The sequence below is a fragment of the Amia ocellicauda genome, chromosome 14, assembly GCF_036373705.1.
Source record: "Amia ocellicauda isolate fAmiCal2 chromosome 14, fAmiCal2.hap1, whole genome shotgun sequence".
NCBI classification, from domain to species: domain Eukaryota; kingdom Metazoa; phylum Chordata; class Actinopteri; order Amiiformes; family Amiidae; genus Amia; species Amia ocellicauda.
Genome location: NC_089863.1, coordinates 7,352,022 through 7,362,866, shown reverse-complemented (window position 1 = coordinate 7,362,866; position 10,845 = coordinate 7,352,022). Strand labels below are relative to the sequence as shown.

The window sequence follows — 10,845 nt, the reverse complement described above, 5'->3', positions numbered from 1 at the left end:
GCATTATCCTGCTGGAAGTAGCCATCAGAGGATGGGTACATGGTGGTCATAAAGGGATGGACATGGTCAGAAACAATGCTCAGGTAGGCCGTGGCATTTAAACGATGTCCAATTGGCACTAAGGGGCCTAAAGTGTGCCAAGAAAACATCCCCCACACCATTACACCACCACCACCAGCCTGCACAGTGGTAACAAGGCATGATGGATCCATGTTCTCATTCTGTTTACGCCAAATTCTGACTCTACCATCTGAATGTCTCAACAGAAATCGAGACTCATCAGACCAGGCAACATTTTTCCAGTCTTCAACTGTCCAATTTTGGTGAGCTTGTGCAAATTGTAGCCTCTTTTTCCTATTTGTAGTGGAGATGAGTGGTACCCGGTGGGGTCTTCTGCTGTTGTAGCCCATCCGCCTCAAGGTTGTACGTGTTGTGGCTTCACAAATGCTTTGCTGCATACCTCGGTTGTAACGAGTGGTTATTTCAGTCAAAGTTGCTCTTCTATCAGCTTGAATCAGTCGGCCCATTCTCCTCTGACCTCCAACATCAACAAGGCATTTTCGCCCACAGGACTGCCGCATACTGGATGTTTTTCCCTTTTCACACCATTCTTTGTAAACCCTAGAAATGGTTGTGCGTGAAAATCCCAGTAACTGAGCAGATTGTGAAATACTCAGACCGGCCCCGTCTGGCACCAACAACCATGCCACGCTCAAAATTGCTTAAATCACCTTCTTTCCCATTCAGACATTCAGTTTGGAGTTCAGGAGATTGTCTTGACCAGGACCACACCCCTAAATGCATTGAAGCAACTGCCATGTGATTGGTTGGTTAGATAATTGCATTAATGAGAAATTGAACAGGTGTTCCTAATAATCCTTTAGGTGAGTGTATATGTATGTATGTGTGTGTGTGTGTGTGTGTGTGTGTGTGTTTCTTACCTAAGCATAAACTGGAACATCACATGCTCTTAATGAATACTGACAACTGTTGATTGCCGCCCCGCTGAAATCGCACTGGATAAACTGATATATTTTTCTACACTTACACACATTAAAGACAAACTGTACTGTCCGACTCAGAGGAGTGGAAACTGGGTCCCGTTATTGGATTCTTTACCTCCAGTCCTGGCCAATCAGAATAGAGGATGTCAGACAGCGTGTCTGTGAGCCGCTGATTGGTAGCTTCAGAGCAGAATACACAGCAGTTTATATGAGGTGATAATTACGGTAAAAATAAATACATAAGAATAACTTGCAGCTCCAAAATGTCATCGAGTGAGAAACGAGCTCGCCAGGACTCTCTGCTGCAATATTTTGGAAACGCATTAACAAAAAATACATAAAATGCGAAATGCAACGTGACATTTTTTGCAATTGCAAGAAGTTCTGAACTTTTTTTTAAAATCCTGATCTAACACAACAACTTTATTAAATAAATACGGAAACATACCTGTGCGTTCAAGTTCCAGTGAAAACAAAATATATAGCGATAGCTGGCTGTGTGTGTTTTAATAATATTATATTGTTTGTTGCTTCTCTTCTCTTTTCTGTCATTGCTAGTTTCGCAGAAGGGTTTTTGGCTTTTAGGTGGGTTAACATAGCAGCTGTAGATTAGTGGTATATTAATTGCACTGCACATATTATACACTTCACAGTGTTTTAATTTACTTTGTCAAAGTATTTCCACGCAGAAATTCTCTGAGAGGAAGCCATTGGTCGTGTTCTTGTAGCGCCGCAGATTTCCGCAGATCTGCGCAGATCTGCAGAATTGCACCGATCCCATTGGCGGAGTCGCGCAGATTTGTCATTGTCAGACAATCACAGACAAGAAATAACAAATCCCACCTCCCGTCAATCTTCATTACAGCTCATAGACAGCCAATCATCCGTACAGGCTTTAAAATAAAATTATTATTATTATTATTATTATTATTATTATTATTATTATTATTATTATTATTTTAACTATCGAATGTTGGATTCACTTGTCGATAGTGGTCATCTTTAACGAATAGTTGAATTTTAGAATACTCGGTCTCATCCTATATAACTAGTAAAATTGTATAAAATGGAAAGAGAGCGTTACTGTATCTTCTGTAATTGATTCAGGCTCATCCGTACTAGATGGAGTAAGAATAGGTTCATGCATAGAGAGTTTCCAATTTAAATGGACAAATAAAATTGTGAAAAGTGAAATGAAAGAAGTTTTAAAGTATATTCATCCTTGAAGGGGGGGGTGGGGTCGACCTGTGACCCAAATGTTTCTCTGTTTTTGGTGGGGCGCCACCCAGAAAGTTTGGGAACCACTGTGCTAGTCCACCAATCAAGACGGGGGCCTCCAACATACATTTTGCCTAGGGCCTCCAAATGTCTAGAACCGGCCCTGTACATAGCTCATCATGATTGCCACCGTTATAATTGTAGCTAGACTACTGTAGCTAGCTACTGTAACAGGCTAAACTTAACTTTATAGACCATTGTCTTTTAGCAGGGTTTCTCTCGTCGTAAATAAATCATATTTCCATAAAACAAACTAAAATGGAAACGTCTAATTCATTTTACAGGCAAACAAACAAAAGTTAACCATCATCATAGTCAGTTCAACTGTTGGTCAAGCTTTGGCTAGCTGGCTATTTAGCCTAAGGGGACCCATTATCGACCAGCTACTAGCTCTCGACACTCGTCAGGTAATACAAATAAAAAACATTATGTCACAGCATTGTACTTTAACATGTAGGTAAAAAAAACATTGTGTAAGCATATATGTTGCACTAGGTACGTAGGATATCTTATTATGAGTCTAATTTAAGTTTATTTCATGGTTTTGCAGAGGGTAGCAAAGATGAGCTACAAACTGAAGAGCCAGGATCAGCAGCTGAGTCAGAGTCAGGCATGGAAACTAGTGATGGGCAGTTCAATTCTTTTTAGTGACTCGATTCATTTGATTCAGTTCAGTTTGGTGAATCGATTAATTTCGTTCATATCGTTCTTGTCGTTCACTGATTCAGTGACTCGTACCAATGCAGCGCGAATCAGGACTGGTTAGATAGACTTGAACTGGAACTGGTTGTTCAATGCACACCACAAAAGCTAGGAAATGTGTATATTTGACTGCGGTAAAATAAATACAGTTGTGACAAATATATATTTAAAATCCCGGAGATAACAACAGTTTGAAGTTAACATTATTTAGCCAACATGATATATCTAATTACATTTAAATATATTGTTTGGACAAGGGCGTCTGCTAAGTAATAATAATAATAATAATAATAATAATAATAATAATAATAATAATAATATCGTTACATAAATGTCTTATGCATAGGTGTATCTAAATTATTATTAATATTAATAATGATTATTATAGGCCATTTTGTAGATTTACTTCAAAATGACTGCAAGTATTAATCATAAATTGCGCAAAATGTTTTATGTGTATAAAACATTACAAAAACAGACCTCATATATTCTAAGAAGACTCAAATTTAACATTCCAAAAAATAACACCTGGCTTGTTTGGTATCAACTGTAAGGTTATGCTTTGAGGGACTTGAAAATGTAATTGATAGAACTAAAACATGACAATATAGGAGAGTTAGAAACTCTAGGTAACATTTGAACCATTTTCACATTCCTCAAAGCCATCACACCCCAATACACATCTTGTAGGAATCAAGGGAGAGGAATGGCAAAGACTACTTCAATTTGAATTTCCATTTTATTACCCCAAACCTGACCAATCAGAAGTTTGGAAGGAAAGAGATTAGAATCTCTTTGTCTCAAATGTATAAAAAACTAAAGTTAAAACTAGCAATTTGGAGTGGCACAATTTGGAGTGGAGTGGAACAACCTGGAAGAAGAAACCAAGGAGTCGAAATCCACGAAGACTGAACGGAACCAGAACTTCTCCAACAAAAACCTGAAAGCTTTGCAACCGTCCTCAAGTCTGCCAGCCCTCCCCACTTTCGACCGTCCAACTTTGACTGAAATAACCACTCGTTACAACCGAGGTATGCAGCAAAGCATTTGTGAAGCCACAACACGTACAACCTTGAGGCGGATGGGCTACAACAGCAGAAGACCCCACCGGGTACCACTCATCTCCACTACAAATAGGAAAAAGAGGCTACAATTTGCACAAGCTCACCAAAATTGGACAGTTGAAGACTGGAAAAATGTTGCCTGGTCTGATGAGTCTCGATTTCTGTTGAGACATTCAGATGGTAGAGTCAGAATTTGGCGTAAACAGAATGAGAACATGGATCCATCATGCCTTGTTACCACTGTGCAGGCTGGTGGTGGTGGTGTAATGGTGTGGGGGATGTTTTCTTGGCACACTTTAGGCCCCTTAGTGCCAATTGGGCATCGTTTAAATGCCACGGCCTACCTGAGCATTGTTTCTGACCATGTCCATCCCTTTATGACCACCATGTACCCATCCTCTGATGGCTACTTCCAGCAGGATAATGCACCATGTCACAAAGGTCGAATCATTTCAAATTGGTTTCTTGAACATGACAATGAGTTCACTGTACTAAACTGGCCCCCACAGTCACCAGATCTCAACCCAATAGAGCATCTTTGGGATGTGGTGGAACGGGAGCTTCGTGCCCTGGATGTGCATCCCACAAATCTCCATCAACTGCAAGATGCTATCCTATCAATATGGGCCAACATTTCTAAAGAATGCTTTCAGCACCTTGTTGAATCAATGCCACATAGAATTAAGGCAGTTCTGAAGGCGAAAGGGGGTCAAACACAGTATTAGTATGGTGTTCCTAATAATCCTTTAGGTGAGTGTATATTTTGTGTACTAGTCAAGAATTAGGTAAACCACAATTACATGAAACCTATAGTTGTGTATGAGATCTAAATTGTAGGACGGGCAACACAATCATAATACTTTGTTATTTTACATGTTTTGTGCCTCGAGTCAAAACTTGAGTATTGGATAGATTCTCCTCTCACTCTCACTTTTAATATTATCCACCCTGCTTGTCTCTATCCTATCTTTGCAAATACATGTTGTCTATTCACATTGTAATAAACATATATCCTATTTGAACGAAACGGCCTCAAGGTCAATTCATGCAGATCAACCTCACTGCTAATCTGAATTCATTTTAGCAAAGTATTGTGGTAACTTGCATATCAACCCAGTCTCGTTTTCAGAGGACTTGACCGCTGTGGGTTGTATGTGTGGGGGGTCACTAGTTTTACAGACTTTATTCAGCAAATATTATTTCTTCGGATATTGATACGAGATAAAAGTCCTAAAACAATCAAAAGTACTTACTAATAAAACAATAACTGTAATGATAAATTAAAACAATTTAATGTAAAACAATTTGTCCATTGCAACATTTTGGCTATATCTTATGAGATCAGCATCCTTTCATTTCACTAAACTATTTACTCACACATAACTTTACATACACGGACAGTATCCCACAATCAATTCCAGGCAAACCCCCGGATGCACACTTAACACACGCACAGATGTGCTTTATACTGTACTGTGTGACCCGTAGGATTTATTTTCTTTCTCCCAGCCACTACTTGTAAAGAGACATTTTTACTCCACTTATAGTTCATTAACATTGACAAAAAGTGCCTTAGACTGAATAAAAACGGTCCCCCAATCCTGTCTCCTATTCTATGGAAGGTGGTAATTTCAACATACTCACTCCTACAAAGACAGATTAATTGGATGCCCCTTTGCTCAGTCCGCTGGCTGGTCAATATCCCATCCTCGTCGCCAAATTGTAGTAGTTTTAATACATCTTTTTTTTAATCAGATCATTAAATTTTATATAAATAAAAGTATGTGTGTATATCAGAAGACCTGATGCAATGTTAAATTATTAAAACTTACCAATTAGATCTATACAGTGCATCCAGAAAGTGCTTCACAGCGCTTCACTTTTTAACAGCACTGTTAAACTGAAACGGTTAATCATAAAAAAAAAACATCAGAACACTATCCCAGGATTCACAGATGAAGAAGTAACAAGTTTATTACAGAAAACATAAATACATGTTAACCCGGAGCTCTCCTTGCACATGAGGTGAAGAAAATAACTGAGGATGTGAGTTGGAGAAGCCTTTTTGTATCTTCAGATAGACAATGGGTTACAGTCTTCTTTGTCAGAAGTAATTACATCTCATTAAAATACAGTTGTACAAAATAGTTTACTACATACATAATAATTAACACAGACCTAAGTTTGTTACTGTTGTTGAAGTGTTTGATGAGTTGATTGGTGATAGTCAGCATTCTTAGGCAGCAGATGTTTATCAGAGACATTGTTGTAAGTCCTTAACCAAATACCTGTGCCCCAAAACACACAATCTCTATACTGTTTAACTGTTTCAGCTGATTGAATATCCTAGAAGACAGTGGCTGAATTAAATCATGAGAAGACAATGCTTGATTGAAGTAACCCCTTGGACAGAAAGGCATTAAGAACTAATTAAAGTAGCCCCTAGAGCAGAGTAAATACAAACTAATGATTGCTTTATAGACCAGACTGAATTAGCAACATGAAACCATTAATAATATATAGAGAATATAAAGGAAATAATAAAAATAAATTCTCACTACAACACAATAAACTAGAACATCCCAGTTAACCAAGTCATCCAGGGTAAGGATGCTGCTAGTAATCATATACAAATATCAAGAACTGCAACAGTATGTCACCATAGTAGTGTACTTAATAATATGATACAGATCTGAGACGTTCACTGCTGGAGAATGACATAGTCAGACACAGAATTCACAGGAGTGTGAATTTCCCAGACAAACACTGATGTCTAACTGCTGTGTCTGACAAAGATCTACTCTGATCAGCTGCTTCACACTCCTGTCACACAGCAGACTGAATGGGCTGAATTAAGGGTTCACCAGCTAGCCCAGTGTTTCTCAACCGGTGTTCCGCGGAACAGTGGTGTTCCGTAGGATGGGTGCAGGTGTTCCATGAAAAAAGGAGAAAATAAGTGTTACTAGCTAATGTTATACTTCAATTAAACACTATTAACATTTGAAATACTAAACTAAAGTTAGCTAATACAATGTTGCTCATAACTCATACAATTGACAAACATATGGCTTATAAACCAATACAACATGTTTTACTAAAACCCTCTAAACCAACAAAGTATTTTTTAAAGCAATGCTGCATTTGAGTATGCTTCGGTTAGTGTTTATTCTTGTTATGCAGATTAACGTATACCGTGGCACAGAAGCGCATTTTTACTAAAACTTTACAAAATTCACAAAATAAATAAAACAACGGTAAATGTTTGCTGATGACGTTGACTAAATATCAGCCATTGACTGGAGAACACAGTGAAAAAGAAAAAAAAAATGCTAAAGAAAACAGACCTCTCAGACAATGTTGGATAAAACTATACCCGATATTTATGAAATTTAAAATCCTACATCGTAAGTGTTTTGGCTATGATTTGTATTGCAATATTTTTAACTTACATAGTAAATAAATTACACTTTTGAGGTCATTTTAAATATATATTTAAATAGATAAGCTATACTTTATATATGTAAGTGACTTACAACGTCGTTTGCATTCATAATAAGTCTCCTCCCTCCAACATTGACTTTTCAAGTCTTGCAAACATTGATTAAAACACTGATTTTATAATAATAAGAGACAACTTTTTAGAAATATATTATTCTTCATACTTATTTATATGGCATTTATTTTGTATATAAGGTCTGAAAGGAAATAATGTCAGCCAGCCTCTAAAAAGGAACTGCCATACAGCTGAATAAATGGCAAAGCTCCACAACAGCACATGACTTTTGAAAACAACCAAACTGTTACAGGTGAGCAAATAAGGTGTTAAAACATGAAGAACAAAGAGAGGCTGCAATCTGTGGAACAAGAGCTCAGAGTGTCAATGTTCAATTCCCCCAAGGAGTAATATCTCTGTGCCACAAAACAGGCACAGGTATCGCACTAATTTTTGTAATTGTTTTTTACTTTTCATAACAGTCTATGAATAGCAGTACACACAGTATTTATGAACTAATTGTTATTAATTATTCCAATTAAATAAGTTATATTAACACACACACACACTTTATATATAATAGTTTACAGTGTTAAAGACAGTGGTTTCAGTTATGAGTATTCTGACATGATTTTTCTTGGCTTTTATATTGCCTATTTAGCAAAATAAGGTTAAACTATTTTTTATTGAATTAAAAATTTGATTAATACTTTAAAATGAATACAATGCTATATAAGCTTAATTCAATTTGAATAGGAATGCTCATTGCAATGTTTAAGATATCACTTGTTACATTTTAGTCCAAAATTTCAGTCAAAAACATGGATACATTGTTTATCTTGAAACAAAATGGTGCAATTGCACAGAAAATCTGTTCTAAAAATCCAGTCTAAACCTCAGTTGGTTTCAGACTGGCCATTGCAATTGCACCGATAAGTTTATAATGGTAGGCCTGTTATGTATTTTGGTCAGTAATTATTTGCCTGTTGGGAGTGCATGGTGCACTGATTGCCTATTTACAGTTAGCAATATAAAAGCAATACAATCTGTGATTATATCATGTGGTGTGCCTCAGAATAATTCCAAGGTTCTGGGTGTGCCTTCCCTAAAAAAAGGTTGAGAACCACTGAGCTAGCCTAACTGAAGCTCTTCTCACTCTGGGAGCTGTTGTGCGGTTTCTCCCCCGTGTGAATCCGCTCGTGACATTTAAGGCAATTTAAATGACTGAAACTCTTCCCACACTGGGAGCAGCTGTATGGTTTCTCCCCCGTGTGAATGCGCTCGTGATATTTAAGGCAATTTGAATTACGGAAACTCTTCCCACACTGGGAGCAGCTGTATGGTTTCTCCCCTGTGTGAATCCGCTGGTGAGATTTAAGGTTGCCTGCCAGACTGAAGCACTTCCCACACTGGTAGCAGCTGTGGGGTTTCTCCCCCATGTGAATGCGTTGGTGAGATTTAAAGCTGCCTGCCAGACGGAAGGTCTTCCCACACTGGGAGCAGCTGTGAGGTTTCTCCCCCGTGTGAATGCGTTGGTGTTCTTTAAGGTTTCCTGCCCGACTGAAACCTTTCCCACACAGTGTGCATCTGTAGGGTTTCTCCACCGTGTGAATGCGCTGGTGAGATTTAAGGCTATCTGCATGAGTGAAATTCTTTCCACACTCCGAGCAGATGTAGGGTCGCTCTCCTGTGTGAATGTGCTGGTGAGATTTAAGGTGTCCTGCCCGACTGAAACCCTTCCCACACAGTGTGCAGCTGTATGGTTTCTCCCCTGTATGAATACGCTGGTGAGATTTAAGGTGTACTGCCTGACTGAAGCTCTTCCCACACTGCGAGCAGCTGTATGGTTTCTCCCCTGTGTGAATGTGCTGGTGATGATAAAGGCTTGCTTTCTGAGTGAAGCTCTTCCCACACTGGGTGCAGCTGTACGGTTTCTCCCCTGTGTGAATACGCTGGTGAGAATTAAGTGTTGATGATTGGGTGAAGCTCTTCCCACACTGGGAGCAGCTGTATGGTTTCTCTCCTATGTGAGTGCGCTGGTGAATTTTCAGAATTCTTAAACGATCAAAGCTCTTCCCACACAGGCTGCAGCAGTGCACTCTTTTCCTTCTAGGAATGCATTTGTGTTTTGTTAAGTTTCCAAAGTACCTATACGTTTTCTCACACTGGGGGCAACGATGGCAGCCCTGATGTTTCCCAGTTGTGTTTGAGGGGGGAGAGTCTGAGCCAGAGGGTCCAGGATGCTGTCTGGACTGTGAAGATGGGCTCTCACCCCTCACTGCATTGTCACTGCCTCCACTGAGCCCCGTCCTCAAGGCAACAGAGTCAGTGTCACACAGTCCATCTACAGGAAGCTGCGGTTCCAGTTTACAGAGGCCTCCTGTAATATTCTCTATTCTAAGATCACAGGGTTCATCTTTCACAACCGTATGCATTTCCCACTCCAGTTCACTGTCCTCTGTCTTAATGTGAACAGACGCAACACTGGGCTCACACTGTGTACTGGTAGAGTCTGGCTCAGCACCAGCTGCACTGTGTCCACACTCAGATCCCAGTGCCCTGAATCCCTGCGTTAAACCCACAGTCTGTGGTTCCACCATGTGGCCAGACTCCAGTCCACTTAGCTCCATTTCACCGTGTCTGCTCCCGTGCTGCTCAGACAGACGCTTTTTGTCTTCAGTAGCTGTGGGCTCTGTGTCCTGCATCAGACTGGAGCCCCACTCCTGCTCACAGGGATGCTGCCCAGTGGGAGACCTTTTCCCAGAGTCAGGGAGAGCACTGGTCTCTACAGCTCCTGGGGGAGGACAAGACAGGAGAGCAGATCAGAATAGGGGCATCCCAGCAGTTAATCATAGAAAATAAGTCAATCAATCAATTAATTTTTATTTGTATAACGCCCTTCGCAGAGTAGCCACAGAGTGCTTTACAGACTGGTAAACATACAACAAACGTACAGCATACAATAAACATAAGTCACCGACATTATGTAATTTGCAAGTGAATGTGTATAAATAAAACCCCAATAGAGCTCTTAATAAATCATGCATAACAGATACAGTATGTATTCAATTAAGAAAATAAAACCGGAGATCCTGTGACCATCTCATATCGATGGCTGCTTGCTAGTGGAGCTCCTAAAAACACTTCGCCTTTTAAAGTAATTTGAACAACTTATTTTCCTATTTCTATTTTAATATATTACCTTAAGTATATACAGTTTATATACCATGACTACTTAACGCAAGGCATCCATGGTCTCCCCAATCAACACTGGAGGGAAAGCATTTGAAGTCACCGGGCCCCG

At 39.4% G+C, this 10,845-nt stretch overlaps 1 protein-coding gene across 1 annotated transcript; it reads right to left on the bottom strand.

Annotated features, from left to right (window-relative positions):
- Nucleotides 1-6,003: 6,003 nt before the first annotated feature.
- On the bottom strand, nucleotides 6,004-10,331 carry LOC136768496 (zinc finger protein ZFP2-like). Its single transcript, XM_066722730.1, has one exon. The coding sequence runs from the start codon at nucleotides 10,244-10,246 to the stop codon at nucleotides 8,678-8,680; it is 1,569 nt and encodes a 522-aa protein (XP_066578827.1). The 5' UTR covers nucleotides 10,247-10,331; the 3' UTR covers nucleotides 6,004-8,677.
- Between the last annotated feature and the right edge of the window lie 514 nt (nucleotides 10,332-10,845).

Bases quoted from the DNA above. Each gene is read 5' to 3' on its own strand.
- LOC136768496 (XM_066722730.1), bottom strand. From the start codon at position 10,246: ATGCAGGACACAGAGCCCACAGCTACTGAAGACAAAAAGCGTCTGTCT.